At 39.0% G+C, this 20,200-nt stretch overlaps 1 protein-coding gene across 1 annotated transcript; it reads left to right on the top strand.

Annotated features, from left to right (window-relative positions):
* The first annotated feature begins 8,521 nt into the window (after positions 1-8,521).
* Positions 8,522-19,082, top strand: LOC131311501 (ACD11 homolog protein). The gene is made up of 5 exons (XM_058338995.1): positions 8,522-8,701; positions 8,798-9,050; positions 15,244-15,416; positions 16,412-16,557; positions 18,564-19,082. The coding sequence occupies exons 1-5, from the start codon at positions 8,661-8,663 to the stop codon at positions 18,668-18,670; spliced, it is 720 nt and encodes a 239-aa protein (XP_058194978.1). The 5' UTR covers positions 8,522-8,660; the 3' UTR covers positions 18,671-19,082.
* The last annotated feature ends 1,118 nt before the right edge of the window (positions 19,083-20,200 follow it).

Below are 20,200 nucleotides of genomic sequence, written 5' to 3'. Positions count from 1 at the left end.
CCACTACAAGTGTATTTTTAGTGCAAAAATACATTTGCAATGGGGTGACGTTAATAAAAAAAATAGTGACAAAATCAGTAGCCTTTTTAAAAGAGTGATGATAATGTTAAAACTGTTTTTGTTGGTGCCAAAACTTCAGTGCATAAAAGTCTTGTACATTGCACATGATACAAGTCTTTTATGCACTAAAGTTTTGATACCAATAAAAACAATTTTGACATTATCATTTTCCTTTTAAAACACGTTACTGGTCCCAAATAATGACTACCACCACTCTTGTTCGTGCACATGAATCTACTACAGTATCATCTTATAATTTTATTTTCCCAATTATTCGAGATGAAACTTTAGCCTGGACGTGACACAACGGGACGCTCCTCATTTGGTGGTTTGTGGGGGTCCATTACAGCATTTTCAAGTACTCAAGATATTTTTAGGAAGGAACAAACTCTCTCTCTCTCTATCCTGACGATTCTCTCTCTCTCTCTAGCCTAGCCTCAAGCACCGCCTGTTCTAGGGTTTGGGGGAGGCCTCCGCCGCCTCCTCCCCCTCCGTTCCCCCTCCCTTCTCCTCCATTTCTCCCGCCCCTCTCTCGCCCTTCTCCTCCAGTCCTCTGCTTTCTGTTTCGCTCCTCAGGTTTGAGTTCCTTGGTGTGTGGCCGGTGGGAGGGACTTTGGCCGGTGGCCTCCGTTTCCCTCTCGACCTCGAGTCCCCCTGGGTTTACTGATCTGCTGGCTTGCATTCGGCGGTGGAGGTACTTGGTTTCAAGAAGTGGTGTGGCGTGGGGGGTACAATAACTGTGGTGTAGGTGTGGGGGTCGGGGTTTTTTTTTTCTTTTTTTTCTTATGTTTTTTTGTTTTCTTTTCTCCGGCGAGTTCCGGTTGTGTTACCGGTCTAGGTTTCCCCAAGATCCGGTGGGTGTCCGGTCTGGGTTTCCCCCAAGATCCGGCGGGTGGTGGGTAATAACGATGGTTCTGTTTTGGTTTAATCCAGTTTTTCCTTGACTGGTTTGGTTTGGTTGCTGCCTCTGATCAGTGGTCTGCCCGCCGTGGCTTTGGAGCTGCGTTGGACTGTCAACGATTGCCCTTCCGTGGCCAGAACTCCGCGTGCCAGCAGGAGTTTGCTCTTTGGAGTGGCGTCCTCTCCGGCGAAGGAAAAACTCTTCGAGTTTTTGCTTCGCAGTTTCGCCGGCGATTTGGCTTTTGGATTACTATATTGGGGAAGACAGATTTCTCTGTGCTGCATTGATCACCTCGATTAGGGTTTTAATTTTCGAAGGGAATTGTTTGTCTGGATGCATACTCCACGTGTCCCGACCCTGCCTTTGAGTATGTGGCGGTGTGAAGAGGTCCCTGCTCTCAGGCTTCAATTAGTCCTTCCGGTTATTCCAGTTGTACCCTTTCGTGGTTTTGATTGAAATCTGTAGATACCGTATGGCGTTTTTATATATGAATGACTTTTGAGTGGTTCAAAAAAAAAAGAAAAAAGAAGAAGATATTTTTAGGAATAAAAACAAACAAATATTCTTTACCCACTACTCCAGTGCAAACGACTCAAAGGTCCTGGAAATACGAGTTTACTTTTAGCATTTGGTCCAATTTCCTTTTGTACTTTTAGCGGCTATGGATCTTTTAGAGAAAAGTCTAATGGTATCCACAAGAACCCTACCAAAATCGTACCGACGGTCGCGGCGCGTCGTTTCCGGCTACCAGACGGTCTATGCGAGCCGTCTAAAAATTCTTAAAAAAAAATCGAGGGGGCCCACGCGGGAATCAATGACATCCAATGTGTGTAGGATGCTTGATCAAGCACCCTTTTTTTCGTGGGCCCCCTCGATTTTTTTTTATAGAATTTTTTGATGGCTTGAATCTGCTGTCCGATGGTCGGAGACGGCTGGGCGCGACCGTCGGTACGATTTCGGTGGGATTCTCGTCGGTACCATTAGCAGCACTCATCTTTTAGTGGCTAAAATTCATGTGCCCTTTGTCTTCAATGTCTTCGCAATCATGCCATTTAATAAAAATCTCCCAAACTCAAGGGTTGGCTGAGTGGTCGTGGCTTGAAATTTAGGAATTTCTTGTCTGTGAGATTTTCATTTGGAACCTCTTAAACACTATCAATTCTTTTGGATCCGTTCGTATAGGTTCCTCAAGTAAACGGTGGGATTGGTATCTGTGAGAATTAGTTGAAAAACGCTTAAGCTCGCTTGAACATGATGAGTTATAAAAAAAAACAACAATAATTATATAACCACACCCACACACTTGTGTGTATGAGTGTGTGTTTGGGTGTGGTTGTAGATGGACTCAAAAAACAAAGAGTGCGGTTAAGACATGTAAACTGATCATTTTTTTTAAGCAAAAAATAGAGGATTTTGTGGTCTATTTTGTATGCAACTTTGTTTGGAAACGGTTAGAGGGAAACAGGAACGCGATGTTACATCATGCCTTGTAAGAACAAGGAAATAGAAAGGGATAGAAAATTGAAAATATAATCCTCCTCCTTGTGTGATTCTTAAATTGGCAAAAGAATGGAAAAATTCAAGAAAATGAAGTAAAATTTAACTCTCAAACCCAAGGACTGATAGAGACTCAAACCCAAGGACCAACTCAATGATTGGTAGGAGACAATGACGAATATAGACTCAAACCCAAGGACCGACTCAATGGCGGATGAGCTCAAGTGACCACCCTATCCAAATTTCAAAATTTTCTTAGAGTAATAATAGTAATAATTTTTTCCAAAATTGTAAAACCATATAAGTTTGCCTGCCCAATGTTTTTTTTTTTAAAATCTACTACCCGCCAATCTAAGAATTTTGAAAATTTAAAACTCCGTATCTAACATTCTTACATTTCTTCCTTCAAAAAATCAATGAATGTCTTAAGAGTAAATTGCGGTAGAGTAAATTGCAAGCCAGACTTTTTTATTTAAAAAAAAGCAAGTCAAACTTTTAAGGCCCTAGCTAGCGTACGTGTGGATAGCAACTTTATTATCCAACCTTTGCCGGATGGATACGAAATCAAACTTTGACATTTGCAAGCTTTGCAATTAGCAAAGATATGCTATCCAAAGGGCTTCACGTCTTCACCGAGCAAGAAAAGTCAAATTTGAAGTTTCAGTTGCAAAATTATGATTTATGAGCTTTGGAGTTTCAGAATTTGTCCACAAGTTTCTAGTTGTGCCAAGTGTTGGGTAAAATACCCGATCACCCACACAACGGAAGCGTAACGAAAAACAAAACACACAAAAGAGACACAAGATTACGTGATTCCCCAAACTCGGGTACGTCTATGGAGAGAAAACAACTTCCACTACTATTGAATGAGTACAATGAGATACAAAATACCCTACTTTAGCTCTCAAGCTCTTGGTATTTTTATCTCCCTCAAACTCACACAATTTTTATCTCTCACAATTTTCTCTCTGCTATTTTTTTTTTTCACACACATGCACAGCCTCGTTTAAATAGGAACATGAGAAGAATCTACTCACTTGACTCTTGAAATTCCAAGCATCACAAGACTCCTTTGAGATCCGAAACAGCACAGCCGGCATTCCACTTCCAAAGAACACAATATCATAGGCCAATAAATATATGACCAGCCAACCAACTGTTTCTTTTCCTTTTTCAATATCACATGGGCAAAACTCAACAAACACCTCCTTTTGCTCATGCGAAATTGCACCCCCTCGCTCGGGTGCCTAATTGAAAATATCGGAGACCAAATTTAGTGCGAAAGAGACCATCTTTCTTGCACACGATTTTTCTTCACCTTGTTCCAAAACCAACAATTGCGGCATTTCGTCCTCGATGTTGCTCTCCACACATAAGGACTTGCTTGTTTGCGCCTTCACACGCCATACTTGTGTGACCCGACGCCCATAATTTTCCCTTGCTCGGTATCCACTATTTGCACGCCACACTTCAACTCGACCTTGAAGCTTGTATAAATTGCCCGCCATTTTTCCTTGCAACATCACTTTATCATTCTTGAAAACCTCAAGAACATCGTCCCTTGTCGCAAAGCTACAACCCTTTGAATGTAACATTCCCAAAGAAATCAAATTTTTCCTTAGTCCCGGCACATGTCGAACTCCGGTCAACCACACAACTCTTCCATCGGCCATACGAAAACGTACCATTCCTATGCCAACAACTTTGTTCACCGTGTTGTTTGCTATCCTAACGTTACTTCCATCACAAGGCTTATAAGAACAAAAATATTTTCTATTTGAACACATATGAAAAGAACAACCAGAATCCATAACCCAATCAAAATGCGCCGTACCTTCGGAAGTCACCGTAAGCAAATCACCTTCATTTTCGACGAAGCTCTCAACAACCGCCGCTTTGGATTTTTCCTTCTCTTCATCTATCTTCGCTTTGAGCTTTCAACAAAACTTCAATATATGGCCTTCTTCGTTACAAAAATAGCATTTCCTTTTGTCAACGGCCCGCGACTCACCACCTCGCGAGTGTGATTGTCCCCTTGGCTTGGAGCCATATTGCCTTTCCATCGTCCGCCCTCTAGCTTGACTTCCAGAGGACGCAACCATGACACGCTCCTTCGATATCCTCTCGCTCTCCTTCCTCCGCATCGACTCATGGGATAGGAGTGTAGCAATAACCTCATCAAGTCCGAGAGTGTCTTTCCCAAACATCAATGTAGTTTGGAGATGCTCATACGATATCGGCAAGGAAACCAACAAAATAATCGCCTTATCTTCCTCCTCAATCTTTGCGCCAATGGCTTCCAACTCCGTTATCAGCCGATTGAACTCATCCAAGTGCTCATTAATATTTCCTCCCTCAAACATACTTAACGCATACAACTGCTTCTTTAACGACAACCTATTCGTCAAAGACTTGGACTTGTACCTACTCTCCAACTTCGCCCAAAGTTCCGCCGGATCCGTTTCATTGATGACTTCACGGAGAGTGCTATTCCCGAGATACAATTGGATGGTGCTATTTGCAAGCTCTCTCATCTCCTCCCATTTATCTTCCTTTATTTCTTCCGGCTTTTCGGATTTGGCTTGAGTGCTTTCACCAAACCTTCTCTCACCAAAATATTCCTCACCCTTTGTTGCCAAAGAGTAAAATCATTGTGCCCATTGAAAAGCTCAACCGCGAACCCGGTGCTTTTTCCCGCCATACCGTAGCTCTGATACCACTTTGTGGGATAAAATACCCGATCACCCACACAACGGAAGCGTAACGAAAAACAAAACACACAAAAGAGACACAAGATTACGTGGTTCCCCATGCTCGGATACGTCCACGGAGAGAGAACAACTTCCATTACTATTGAATGGGTACAATGAGATACAAAACACCTTACTCTAGCTCTCAAGCTCTCGATATTTTTATCTCCCTCAAACTCACACAATTTTTATCTCTCACAATTTTCTCTCTGCTATTTTTTTTTTTGTCACACACATGCACAGCCTCATTTAAATAGGAACATGAGAAGAATCTACACACTTGACTCTTGAAATTCCAAGCATCACAAGACTCCTTTGAGATCCGAAACAGCACAGCATTAAGGGGAATGCTAGGTACAAAGAAAATTTACCCCGAAAGTACCCCGAAAACAGCAATCAATGGTTGAGAATCACTTTGATGATTGTGTCACACACATCAAAGTAAATCTTAACCACTAGTTGATCTTTTCGAGGTAGTTTCGGGGTAAATTTTATTTATCTCTAGCATTTTTGTTTTCAATATCACATGGGCAAAACCCAATACCAAGTATTCATGAAAACAAGAAAGTCGATCATTTATCCCCTTGTTGATAGATTTAGTCATCTTGTGGGAACTTTAGTCTACGGCGACAACAAAGTGAGCATTCTAAGCCATGCATGAAACTGATGAATACTAGACAATAGAATAGGATGGAGGACAATTTCCTTGCGAGTTACTATATGTTCACTGCGTTGATATTTATGCCATTGTAAATGCATTTTACATCATGAAAGATCGTCGAGCGTAGTTTTAGGTTCTTACTTTTGCACAAGGATGGAATGCTAGGTCATACATTTCGCTTTTGCAATTGATTAGTGCACTATAATGTATGCATGTCGTAATTCTTTACGATAACGCCAAGGTGTTGGCCTAGTGATCAAAACTTGGTATTTAGGGGTTTGCTTCTTCCTAAGATCTCAGTTTTAAAACCTCTAGTGCAATCAACTCCTTTGGGATCAGTCCATGTAGAGTTTTACTTTAATAAATGGGACCTCTGCAGGTGGACGGCTAGGTCCCAAAGATTAGTCGAGATGCACGTAAGCTGATCCGAACACCTGAATTATCGGATAACGTAATTGTTTACGATCATATTTTTTTGTAATCATATAGGTCGATTGAAGCTAGATATAGACATAGATATATATATATATATATATATATATATATATATATATATATATATATATATATATATATATATATATATATGAGATAGAGTAATTTCGTTGATTATGTTGTTGAAATTTGAATCGGTTTAATTGATATTGTCTTTCATATGTTTTATATTTTGTTATAATTTTCTCCTAATCCACACCTGAATCCTGCGTCTGTGCCTGCTCAAACCTAAATATTAGCCATGAATATTAGGCCAACTCTAGGACTCTGGTCTAGATATTAATCTGTATCTTTGTTAGTACTATATATAATAAGACCTCTTTTAACTTTAGCCAATAAAAAGAAATCCTTAAAGCCAAATTTAGCGGTCTCCATCCCGCTAAGGTTCTTATTCCAATAAGTACTTTATTTTTAATTTTCAAGCTTAAAAATAAATTTACTAAAATAATTTTTTTGTGCAATATAAATTTTGTTCTATAAATTTTAGATCTCGATGAGATTTTTTAAAAGATGCAAAAATAAAAAAAATTTATTTTCATAGATGTATTATTTTTAAGTTTTAAAATTGCAAATAAGCTACTTATTTTTTAAGAACCTTAGCGGAACTGAACACGGTCGTTCCAGAACCTAAATTAAGTAGTATTTTTTAAGAAAGTAATTTCAAGCTAAAAAATAATGTGTTTACACAAATAATTTTTCTAGCAATATGGATCTTGTTTGATAGATCTTTTGAACAGTGCAAAAAAATAAAAAAATATTTTTCATTTACATTATTTTTTAGTTTGAAAATATAAAATAAATACTTATTTTTTAAGAAGGTCTCCTAGAAATGGAACCGTGTTGCCTAATTATAACAATAAGTATAAATTGCAATGAACCCCCTCAAACTATTGCTCAAAAACAAGTTGTCTCCCTTATGTTCAAACTCAAACAGTTAACCCTCTTAATGGATTTACGAGTGGGTGGGAAGGATTTTTAGCATAATTACGGACAAAATTCGGGTTTTCTGGATTGCGGATTGAGGATGGGTATGGTGGGTTTATTGGTGGTGTCAGCATTCATTGTCGGGTAGGGGTTGGGTGCCGTTAAGATAGTTTGGTTTAGGTGGCAGCTATAGGCAAAAATGACTGGCACTGAAAAGATAACTTGGCTATGGGTGGTCAGGATGCCAGAATTTGGCGGTTTGATTTTCTGCGAATTTTGGGATTTCACGGTAGGAAAATGTGATGACAAAAAGAAAATTCTTAGATTTTCCATTACCACCATTCGCTCCAAATTGGGTCCATAAATTTGAAGGGGGTTAAAGTGTCCAAGTTTAAACATTAAGGGGACAACTCGTTTCCGAGCAATAGTTTAGGAGGGTTTACTTCTTTTTTTTGGAGAGTTGTTACCCACACAGATAAAAGTGCACATATTGTACACAGATTTTTTGGGGCCTACCGTGGATTCCAAATCCGAGACATTAATTAAATGTAAAACACTTTTTCAAGGGTTTTCGTGAAAAATCAGCTCAATCCGATACCTTTAAGTTCTCAATCCAATTATCAAACTTTTCATTGAGATTTGAGGATAATGAAAAGTTAAATGATTGGATCAAGCACCTCTAAGTATCGGATTAAGCTGATTTTTATGAGAACCCTTGAAAAAATGTTTTTCATTTGAAGAACGGCTCAGATTATTTATGTGGGACCAATGATGGACCCAAAAAAAATCTATTTACAATCTTTGCATAAAGTGTTTATGTGGACATCCGCTAGGAGCCTAGGAGGTACTTGTAAATTTGTAATTTATCCTAAGAATAAAAAACAAAAAATGGTACAAAGACTTTTTCAAATGACATGATACGCACACATCGTGCCAACAAGCATAAAGGCATAAAAAATATCCCAGCTCCCCAGGATTCTTCCTTTTGTTGCTGGATTTACTTTCTATACAATTGATCTTGAGTCAGGCCGCGAGTAAAAAATTTCTAGTAAATTTCGTAGTTTTGTATTTGATCGGACTGAACCGGACCGGACCGAATCAGAGAGGGAAACAATAAAGGTGCTCGTAAATTGGGGAAGAGATCTCCGACTGGAAAAAAGAAAAAGCAAAATATCCCCGCACACTGCACAGTATCTTATTTTTGTATTACTTCCAGGACACACTCCGTGTGTTTGACGGGTTGGCGCGAAAGTAGAATAGTAAAACCCCCTTTCCAACGATCCACAAACGCAGCATTTCCCTTCCCCCCCTTTCTCTCTCTCTCTAGAAATTATATTCCCATTTACCCAGACCCCGCAACTTCAGCAAATCAATGGCCTTCCGATTCCTCTTCTCCCGCACCGATAGGGATCAGTAAGTCCCTCTGTCTCTCTCTCTAGATTTGTTTCTTTGATGCACTAAAAGTTCGAACGCGGTGTTGAGAATTTGTTTTTGATTCGTGGAAAACAGGGGAATGGAAGAGGAAGACGGTGGCGGTGCGTTCGAAGACGCCAACGGCGAGACGACGATGACGACGCCGCTCTCCGCCATCGCGGAGGCGTTCGAGGAGCTCTCCCGAACGGTGGGGAAGTTTAACATCAACGGCTGCTCGGACGATTGTCTCCGATTGAAGCCCTTTTGCGACGCCTGTTCTCTCGTTTCGGTCCTCTTCGGATGCCTCGGCATCGCGTTTAAATTCGCCGAGTACGAATACTGCTCCAAGGTTAGGGTTCATCTCCCTCCTCTCCTTCTTATACGCACATGTCCTTCTATATGGAGGCTTTAGAACACCTGCAAATCATGTTAGAGCATCTCCAACCCTTCTCTATTCCCCATTTAATGGAGAATGGATGTGACATAGGGGAGATTTTGTAATTTATTGACCATTTTCTTCAATTTCTTGTGCTCTATGGGAAATTTTGGAGGGATTTATTGTCCTCTTTAGAGGTTTTAGTCTCCAAAATGGGGTGGGGTGTAGCCTTAAAAAAGAAAATGGATCCCTCCAAAACTCTTCCATAAAGTACATAAAGTGAAGAAAAGAGGGAATAAATTACAAAATCTCTCCCAATAAGTCACATTGATTGGAGATGCTCAGAAAGAGGATGGAAAGAGGTGAAATCTCGAATCGGGATTCATCCGTACTGAAATCTGATGAGATGTGAAAGTGGAGAAGAGAGGAGAAGAAAATTAGGGCGACAGTTTTTTCTCTCTTCTTGGCAGTTTCTTTGGGTAGTAGAAGGGGTACTTTAGGAAATTACAAGTGTGAGCCGGCTTCATAAGAGTAATGGATGATGGATAATAGATATGTGGGATTTGTTATCACAGAAATGGAAATTTAGAGCAATTGCACGAGGGTTTATGTGGATTGATTTAAAACAAGGGGCTTATGTGGTTCGACTTAAAACCTACTTCCATCAAAGAGAAATTTTCAGTATGAAATGGGAGAATACGATGAGTCAGTGGAATATAACTCGCAAGAAAAAACCTAGAACCCCTGAAAACCAAGTGTATATAGGGTGATTTGGTTCAAATACACAAAAAGAGTGTGTCCGGCAAGGCCTAAAATTTATTGGGTTGAGCAGGTCCAGGGCCGGCCCTGGGGTAAGCTCAACAAGCCCCGGGCTTTGGCGAATCGAAAGAAAAAAAAACCATCAAGTATATAATAAATATACTCCATAAGTTTGCACAAAAAAACAAGTCAGAGTCTTTGGCCCAGCGGAAAGGTCATGCCTCTCTATAGAACATGTGCAGGTTCAAGTCATGTGCAGGTTCGAGTCATGGGAGTCCCCCTTTGTTTTTGTTTTTTTTGTTCTAGCCAAGGAGGGAGCCCCTCCATCTTTGTCTTTCCATAGAACATCTTCTTTTTTATTATTTGCTTAAACCTCCTACTATTACTTCTTTTTGTTGGGAAAATTCGGCAATAACGAAAATTCCAGAGAACAATTTCATTGATAATGTTACAATTACAGAATACATAAACGAAACAGATAGGATATGAACGATATACAAACAGTATTTCAGAAACACGAGCCGAGTCCTGTGTGATATCACAGTCTCCTTAAGAAAGATTCACTACCTACCAAGGGTGTTGTAAGATTCATCGGCGTCTTCCTCTTAGGGTTGACTCGGCTAAACCGTAAGCCTCCGGAACACCACCGTCGACTGCCTTGGCGAACTGAACGAACGTCTCTCACACAAGAACGAATTTCAGTCTCTGAGATGCCTAGAGATGCCTCTACAAGTAACTCCCACAATGAATTAGGGAATTCAATTCAATTCAGCCATAAACCCCATCATGGGGAGTTATAAGCCAGGTGTAACTCCTTACTCTTCAGCCATGCATCCAGATTCGTTGAACCAAATAGAGGCCTTTCGGTTGCCTCAAGAGACCCTCCTCAGTATGCCTCTATTTTATTCATTCGAAATTTCTGAAAAATTTCCAACACTTTTTGTTTATTTTTTAAAATGTGATTTCTACTATTAAAAGTTAAAGGGTTTATTTAGTAAATTAAATTTTGTTGTAATAAATCATTTTATGTTTTGGGCAAACTATTTTACTTTCATATTCCTTTTAATTACAATAACTGGTATAGACGTTAAAATGTGTATATTGATACTCACTTAATTTTGACCTTAGTAGGCATTTTTGCTAAAAATGATTTGTACTTTTTTAATTTTTTCGAGGGTTAAGTTTCATTAAGTTTCAAGTTCAAATTTCCTTCATATGTGTCTCTCAATTGTGTGATTATAAGGTCTTATTGAGAAGATGGTGGTTTCCAAATGGTATGTGGTTACTTATCGAATTTAATTGAATATAGCGGTTACAGTTGCTTCGGCGAAGAGGAGTTTTCTTAGGTTAAGTCGATAAAAACCTACCTTAGGACTACCATGTCACACAAGAGATTAAGTGGATTGAGTATGATCTCAATTGAAAATGAGTACATTGATAAGTTAAAGTACGATGACTTAAAGAATTTGCTTCAGGAAACGCAAGAAGAAGTTGTTTTCTTTGAATTGGCTCGTGGTAATCATAAAGCAATATAACCGGGGTTACATTTTGATTTTAATTTTTTGATGTACTTCAAGCTAAAAGCATGTAACGTTGAGCGGGTTGCAAAGGGGTTGTTGTTGTAGCACGTTTGTTAATTCTGGGTTTCAAGGTATATCCAGTTGAACATACGTTTTTTCTTCATTTTGGGGTTAAAATGGAATGTTTGGAAAGGAATGTAAAAGGTTGCAGAAACACGGGATAGGAGGTAGGAGAAGATGATGATAAGCAGAAATGAGATTATTAGACCAGCGTTGGTATACCCTAGAAGCTGGTGAAGTAGGCTATATGATAGCCAGAAAGTTCAAAAATTCAATGACTTTAATAGGTCTTTTGGAAATAATTTCATAGGTCTAGAAACTTAGGAAAAGGGCGAAGTGAGCTGCTTGGTTATGGTGCTACTCACTCGATCCCATATGTCCTTGGTAACTAGAGTGAGAATAATATATAAGTTACTTCCTTCAATATTGAAGTTTTAGGTAAATGTGCGTTGTCCTGGAATTGGTTAGGAGACATTGCTTTTGTGGATGATTTATGCCTGAATCGCTAGTGCGTGGGTTGTTACAGTTGTCATATGAACAGAGCATTTAACACAAGCACCTCTCATGAAACTGATGTTTTTGAAAAATTTACGCTGGTCCTGATTTGAAAGGAGCTTTTTAGTTTTTACTTGTCAATCTTAGGTGGGATTACCAGCCGGAATTCCTTATTTTGAACCGTTGCCATTTGGCTAGCTCCCTAAGTTACCTTGCATTGATTATATAGCTTGGGGATCATGCTTTCCTATGGTAGAAGGCAATGGTGTGAGTTGTAGAAATCAATGCATCTTGCATGCAGTGGCGACTCCATCAATTTCGATGAGTGGTGTCATTTTCTATAAGTACAATATCCGCCGCATACTTCTACTATAATGAACAAATAAATTTACATTTGCTAAGTCATAAAAAGAAGAAGCTATTTTCATATATCAATGCCATTGTTTGAATAAAATGTAATCAAATCACGAACTTTATAATTGTCCTGGATGGCAATTGGCTTCAAAGTCAACAGGCGCTAAATACATTTGTTGCAATATGAGTATCCAACCAATCCTTTAGCATGTAATATGCCATTTTTGAAATAAAAAACAATTGTGAGAAATCTTCTTTTGATGATATTTGTTAAAAAATCACTCCACTGTTGCACAAGAATCAGTACTGGAGTACTTGAAGTCATGAACATTAACATCTAGATTAACATTTAGGGTGAGCGTCTTTTAATCATTTGATGAAGAAAGGAAGGTTAGACTGGTCCATTGTCATGCAATAGGTATTGTCCATAGCAGTCATGATGTGAAAGGAAAAAGATTGGCAGTCAAATTGCTTGTTGTTTAGCGGAACTAGATGAGTACATGGGTTCAATGGGGTTTAGGAGTGGTGTCACATGTGTAGTGAATCATTTTCCAACAAAAATTATACTTGGTAGTTTTTATCAAATTTCATTCCGCTGGTTCAGCTGACACCAGTAGTTACACGTTGGCGTCGCCCCTGCTTGCATGTCATCTTCAAGCTATATGGAATAAGTAAAGATTCGAGTAGAAATTATATCGGATCCTGGAACTAAATATATTGTATAGCCTGAATGCTAATCCATCTACTATTTTTCTGGTGGCTGCCGCAGTGCCTTGAGTTAGCAATTCGACTATTTCAGGGTTCCTCAATATATCCAGCTGAGAGCACAATTCGTTTCCATTTGTACAGTTTAAACAAGGTTAGGAGAGAATATAGAATGTTTCGAGAAATGAAGGATAAGAGGTAGAAGACAATTATAAGTAGAAATGGCTACTATAGACCAATGGCATATAAACATCCAGCCACCTCTTGGATGAACTGTTCTTTTTGGTCTTTCATATTTATCATATTGAAGCAAAGAACTATGTTGATCCAAATTAAAAAGGGCCATTGGTATGTCATACTTAGGTTGGATTACTAGCTGGAGATTCTTCTTGTGAAGCATTTATTACCGCAAAATGTAGATACTGCATGGCCCTACATCAGCTTATGCAGTTTCGGGGATGCTTGTGTAAGATGGAGTCCAATCGTATCTGGAAGGTCTCCATTACGTGGCACGTTCACAAGGGAACCCCAAGTAAGCATGCCACCGAGCACTCTACCACCTGATGAGCGAGGTTGCTTCCGAGAAACCACCTCTGGGTAAGTATTTGGCCAAGGATACATCCTCCCATGGAGGAAGGGGCGGGTATCTGGCCATCCTAGTGCTGCTCCTAGAAGTCGAGGGATTTGGGAGTAGTAGCTTGGATAATGGCATGTTTGCGTAAATATTCACACAGAGGCTTTTCTCAAGCTCGAACCTGGTTTCCCTGCTTAACACTCAACAGCCTGAGCTTTTACCGCTGCACTAAGCAATGGCCCACTTTGTTTCATTTATTACATATTAGAGTTTTTGAGTTTTTACTGCTGCATAAACCAATGCCAGGCACGGACGTACATAGGGGCACATGCCCCCACTCAATGTATTTTTTTTATAAAAATTTACTTAGAAACGTTAAATATAAATATGTGGAAATACTACACAAGTAGAACTTTGGCTCAGTGGTTGGTGATTGTGTTACAGGTGTCCGAAACGGGGGTTCGACTCCCACGGCTTGACACCATTAACCTTTTTTTCCTTCCCAAAAACTCTTCTCCCCTCTCTCTCTCCCTCTCTCTCTCTCTCTGCATAAGTTCTCACTAATTAGAAAAAGATGATTCATTTAGCATTAATTTTTTTTCACAATTTATATTTTTACTGCATGTTTCATTGCGGATTATGATGATGTTAATAAACACGTAAATTAAATTCACAAACATGTCAATTTATAGAGTTATATGAATAAATTACGAATTACAATTCCTTCCTTTTTTACACTTAGGGTGAAAGAGGGACTCTCATTTTCCCTGGCATCCCTTCAAACTTGTCAATTTATTTGTCAAATCTTTTTGGTGCTCACCAAAGGAGAAAGCACAACGTGGTGGCTCTTCCTCTTAGAGATTTGAATTTATGCTACTTGTTATGGGAGAAAACGGGATGTAGCGGCTCCCCCTACTAGAGATTTGAATTTATGATGTCTGTCGGGAGAGAAAGCGGGATGTAGTGGTTTCCCTGATTTCAATTGGTACCACCCCCGTATTCAAATTCAAGCTTCGCCACTGATTAGGTGGTAACTCTTTTTTTAGTAGAAATTGGTGCCCCCACTATAACAAATTCCTGGATCCATCCCTGACCAAATGCTACATCTATTTCATTTGTCACACAATAGTAAGTTTGTGAAGGCGAAAATGGTAAATACAGTAATACTTAGGCCAATCCACATTCTAGAACATGTTCCGCTAATGCTTTAAATTAGAGGGGCTCATTGTCATTGTAATGCTCAATCAAATGTACTGTCATTTGCAATGTGCGATTCTGTCGTCAAGATATGGGGTAATAAATAAATTTACAGGATAGTAAAGGCCAATATGTGGCTTAGCTGGCTGAAAAAACTGACATAAGTTTAGTGTGGGCTGGGCTATGGTCACTGAATTTGACTAATTTGGGACCTTTGGGTTTTCATTTATTATCTTTCTGCAAATTTCATTTCAAGTGTCGCCTTTGTTTGAAAATTTTGTTTAATTTGTTCTCTTGTGTGCACTTACAAATTCCGAAACTTAGGGGTGGGTGACAGGATGGGGTTATTGTCTCTTGCCTTCTGAGGTCAAGTGATATATGTCAATATATTTGACATATATATGATTCCTAGTGTATTAGGTTCCAAATTTTTTACTTCTCCCTGTTTCTTTCCAATCGAAAATGTCTCATTGGATCTAATATACTTGTTTGATAATTTCAGGTGCGTGATCTTGTGGAAGCATCAAAGATATATGGAACTTTAAATAATATACTTGACATTGATGTCAAAAATGATACAGTGAAAACACATGGAAGCCTTTCACGTAATCTACGCAGAGTTAGGCAGGGCCTCGACCTCATTAGAGCTTTATTCAAAAACTTCTTGTCTTCAGAGTATGTTCCACTCCATAGCATCTTCATTTTCCCCAATTCACTATACCATTTGTAATTTGAGAACAAAAATCTGGATTCCCCTGTTGTTCAGGCTCCTTGATGTACAATGTGCTTTTTGGTATTCTCGAGTCCCCAGTCTTATATTGCAGATGGCTATGCACTATATCTAACAAAAGACATTCTCCTTTTATAGACATCATGGTTAAGATTGGTTGTGTTACAGTGTATTGCACTATTGCTTGCATATTTATTCCGATGTTTCTTGCTCAAAAATTAAATGACCATAAACTCTAGAGATCAACAACTATTACTTTAACAGGAAAATTTCATCATAAATTGTTTACATGCCGCTGTAATCAAAGAACATTCTACTTCTTTTATTAGATTTTCACTGCAATATTATCCATGCTTGTATTGGTTTGCTGAAATATATGTTTTCTTTTGTCCCCTTCATTCCCTTGCCAAATGATGCTATAAGTGGGTGCCTGTCTGATCTGTTTTACCATTGCTGCATTCTGCTGTTGCAGAGATATGACTTGCACGAGTATATAACTTTGATTAAAACAGGATTTTTGAGTGTATATGCTGCAAGATCATGCTAACATTGCATTATATGAACTTTTGAAATCCGGTTTCAAAGTTCTAATTAAACTTTACTTCTTCAGGAGAATCAAATATCTCTTGATCGTGTTATTTTCTGAAACAACATGCACAGTCTAATTGCCCCAGTCATTTAAAAATCTTTCGTGCTACTTAATGCATTTAAGCGATTAATGTGGGAAAATATGGAAAGAATGCCAAGAAAATTTATGTACAAAGGAATTTCTTGGTCGTAGGTTGACGCAAATCACGTGTTACTGAACTCTTAGATCAACTTTAGTTCTTTTAGGTAGTAGTTCTTTGATGATTTCTGGTTCCCTCCATTTATGCGATTATTGTGATCTTTACTTTTATTTATCCATGGCAACATAATCTCATATTTCTTTGTTTCGCAGATATTGCACTTTAAAAGAAGCAGCATCAACAGCTTACGCAGAAGTTTGTGCACCATACCATACATGGGCAGTCCGGACAGCAGTTTCTACTGGAATGTATGCTCTCCCAACGCGGGAACAACTTCTGCTGAAGCTAAACGAAACAGGTGAGTATGCCATTGCTTTCATTGCCAGAATAATATGAACAGGTGTTTTCTATAAGATTAAAACGTGGAAAGTTGAGGTTATTGGCAATTAGAAATAGGTCATTGTTGAAGTTGGAATTTTACCCCCAACTCCTGTACAGGAGCTCCTGCTAATAAAAAAAGAACACTCTGGTACAGTAGCCCGAGTAAATAATGTGTTTGGTCATGGAAACAAAACTGAATAAGCCTTCTCAACGTAATAATCTATGGTCTGTTGTTGAGAGGTGATGTCGGGGTACACTCTGTGTGCTCGTGCGTGCTTGTAGAGAGAAAAAAAACCTCCGATACAGGAGCCCAAGTAAATAATATGTGTCTGGTCGCGGAAACAAAAGCTAATAAGCCTTCTCAAGGTAACGACCACGCACGCAGAGGGAGAGGGGGAGAGATTCATTTGTTGGTGTCATCAAAGACAGCCATTTTAACTTCTGTCGCTCTATTGTCTATGTTGGCCCCGTTTGTGTCTATAGATCGGCATATAAGGAGAAGCCAACGCAAGTACATACAAACATTGTGGGCTAATACATTTAGCAGAATAACTTACAGATGTTGGGGGGGTATTTTGGGTGTCTTGTTGAACACTTCACGTTCAGTTGTTTACCGCAATATATTTTGTGTAGCATTCTTTATCTAATACTTGTCTTTGTTTAAAAATTAAAATCACAAAAGAAGCACCAATCATTTGCTTGAACCCAATATTTGCTCTTACTAATGGAATGCCATGAAAAAATTCCGTTCGATGGGAAATCTCCATAACCATTTGCCAAGGGGAGCATTCCTTGCCTTAATGTTTCCAATGGGAATACTCCCTTTACTTCTAGGAAATAAAATCCATCTCCAAATTGTCCATATGCTTGTTGACAGCATGTAAAGATGATTGTTAGAAGGAATCATTGTTGATTTCTCTTTACGAAGAACTGTAATTCTTTCAGTGGAAATCACAGTTTAAATGCTCGTGAACTAGAACTCTTCTAGAATCTTCTAGAAGGAACTAGCAATACACACACGTCCATGAGGTAAATATTGAAATTGCTCGTTCAGTGGTCATGGGGGGGTTCTCCTTTTTTGTTGGCATGCTTTATATGCCAGGTTTGGTAAATTTGGGATCCTCCGGCCCCATTCACATCCGAAGGAAATATCTAACTGATAATATAGGGGTGTAAGCAAGCCGAGCCGAGCTTTGAGGTGCTCAGGTTCGGCTTGTAAAAAATGGGGTTGGGCTCGAGCTCGACACGAGCTACAAAAACTTGGCTCGAGCTTGGCTTGCTGTGACTCGGTTACAATGTCACGGGCAAGGGGTGTGGGTGAGTTGGGGAGGATGGGCTCTTCTTTTAAACGAAATCTGATTTTCTCATGTGGGGAAACCAACCGATGTGGGACTAAAGCCTAAATGAGAATAAAGCTGGTATTCCGTTCGGATAAATCCTTGGAAATCCAAGAACTCAAGAGCCATCCACCAGATCTATAAAGCACCTTTGCACTTTGTCATTTCCGCCAGCCTAATGCTTATTAGGAGGCTTATTATATATTGATAATTACTACTCCCTCTGACTTTAATTTGGTGTGAGAAAATAAAAAAATATGTACAAATATATATTTTTTGGGTTTGAAAATGCACGGAAATCCATATGGAACATTTAAATTGGAATGGAGGGAGTAATATTTATAGTTAGTAATAAATTAATAAATTATGTTCTCGGCTCGCGAGCCAACTTGAGAAGAGCTTCTATTAGCTCGGGCTCGGCTCGTTTCAAACGAGCCGAGCCAAGTATTCTAGCTCGAGCTTGTTCATTTTAGTTTCGAGTTGAGCTTGAACGAGCTCATCTCAAGCCGAGCCTCTGTGAGCGGCTCTGTTTGTTTACAGCCCTATTGATATGCCCATAAATGTGCGCGCGTGTGTTCATTGTGTTGTGTTCCGTTAATGTTGGAACTCATAAGGTTTCAACTGATATATATCATGTTCGTCACAGATGAGTCCGCAGAAAAGGAGATGAGAAGGTATATAGAAGCCTCACTCCCAATTATAGAATACATAGATAAGCTCTATGTTAGAAGGAATATCAGCTTGGATTGGTAATTTGTTTCTCTGTTCGGGAGGGATCAGATGAAACAGACCTCTTGTCTGGACGTTAAGCCAAGTTCAAACCTACATTTTGTTTCTCCAAGAAATTGAAGTACGAGTAAAGACATACTGCCATTGCTGCCATTAAGTATGTCATTCATTCTTTCAACCCAACGAACCAGAGTACTTGATTCGCTTGATCTGGTTGATGAAGTCGGGCAGTTCTTTCTGGTAGTAGCCAGGTGATAGTATTCCTGCGATTGGCTGAGTTATTGTATACACTTTTGTTTACCCTTTTCATTGTTTTGCTTGTACATGAAATAGATTCCTCCAGTCAGCTGCATATTTTTTTCTTTTTGATAAACTATTAGCAAACATTGTTGTATAAGTAAGCATTTCTAATGAAATTAGACAAACATATGCCTTATATTTTCACTGTTGACGAATGAGGAATTATTAGTCAGAAGCCATTTAGGTTGAGTTTGGACCTTGAATTCGGAAGGGATGTGTGGAGGGAAAAAAATGTAGAAGTATTTGATAAGTTAAGCACTCGTTGTTGTATAGTATCATCCAATTAAAAAAACTAAGCAGAAATGGTTTTTAAGAATTTGAAGGTACCTTTTTGGGTACTCTCTGTGAAATCCTCAAAAAGGAAGTTTCGAAATTTGTCAATGAACGAGTGTTCTGAATAGTTTCATAACATTGATTCTGAAAAATAAAACGAACATGCATAACAAAAAGGTGCTTCCAAATTTGATAGTAGAACAAAATCGCATGACCATTCGTCTTAATAAGATGCCTAGAAAGAAGATGCCTGGTAATGGGTAGTTGCGGGAGCAAACTGGTCCAAGTTCGTGAATTATAAGGGAAACTGTCAAGCCTAAGGTTGAATGTTGATCAATTTCTTTAGGCTAATTATGATTTTTCAATTTTTTTGAGGGTCAAACATTAGGAGTTTTGTATAAATGTATCAGGAGGGACGCTACATCAGTGAGTCCCAAATGGCAAAATGAGGGTTACATTGTGCCGAAAACCCTTATGCCTTTGTGCCGAGGGATTTTCTAGTCGTTGGATTTAAAACATAAAAAAAAATCACACAATCCAACGGCTAGAAAACCTCTTCGATACAGAGGAATAGGTTTTTTTTTTTTTTGACACAATCCAACGGCTAGAAAACCCCTCAATTTAGAGGCACAGATTTTTTTTTTTTTAGACAAAGGAGATATAAGGCAAAATTTGTGACAAAAATGCCGGTGGAGAGAGAATAAGAAAGAGCCCAGTTGACATTGAACAACCAAGATCCGAGGTAGATCAATTGCCAAAATAGTAGAGCATCTCTCTCTGAAAACCCTAGCCATCTCTCTTTCTTCTCCTCCCTCCCCCTAGGGATTTCACCTCCCAATGCACCCATATGTGGCGGCAGGAGAGAGGGTTTTGCACTTTGACCGGTGTTTCTTTCCTCCATAGTGATGTTTTTCTCGTATTCAATAACTTCTCATTTAAAGTGGGGGATTTTTCTTTTGATCTCAGGTTTGAGAGTCTCTT

The sequence above is a fragment of the Rhododendron vialii genome, chromosome 12a, assembly GCF_030253575.1.
Source record: "Rhododendron vialii isolate Sample 1 chromosome 12a, ASM3025357v1".
NCBI lineage: Eukaryota > Viridiplantae > Streptophyta > Magnoliopsida > Ericales > Ericaceae > Rhododendron > Rhododendron vialii.
This window is presented reverse-complemented; position numbering and strand designations above follow the sequence as displayed.

Bases quoted from the DNA above. Each gene is read 5' to 3' on its own strand.
- LOC131311501 (XM_058338995.1), top strand. From the start codon at position 8,661: ATGGCCTTCCGATTCCTCTTCTCCCGCACCGATAGGGATCA. The intron at 8,702-8,797 runs GTAAGTCCCTCT...CGTGGAAAACAG, and splicing joins TCCCGCACCGATAGGGATCA to GGGAATGGAAGAGGAAGACG. The intron at 15,417-16,411 runs GTATGTTCCACT...TTTGTTTCGCAG, and splicing joins AAAAACTTCTTGTCTTCAGA to ATATTGCACTTTAAAAGAAG.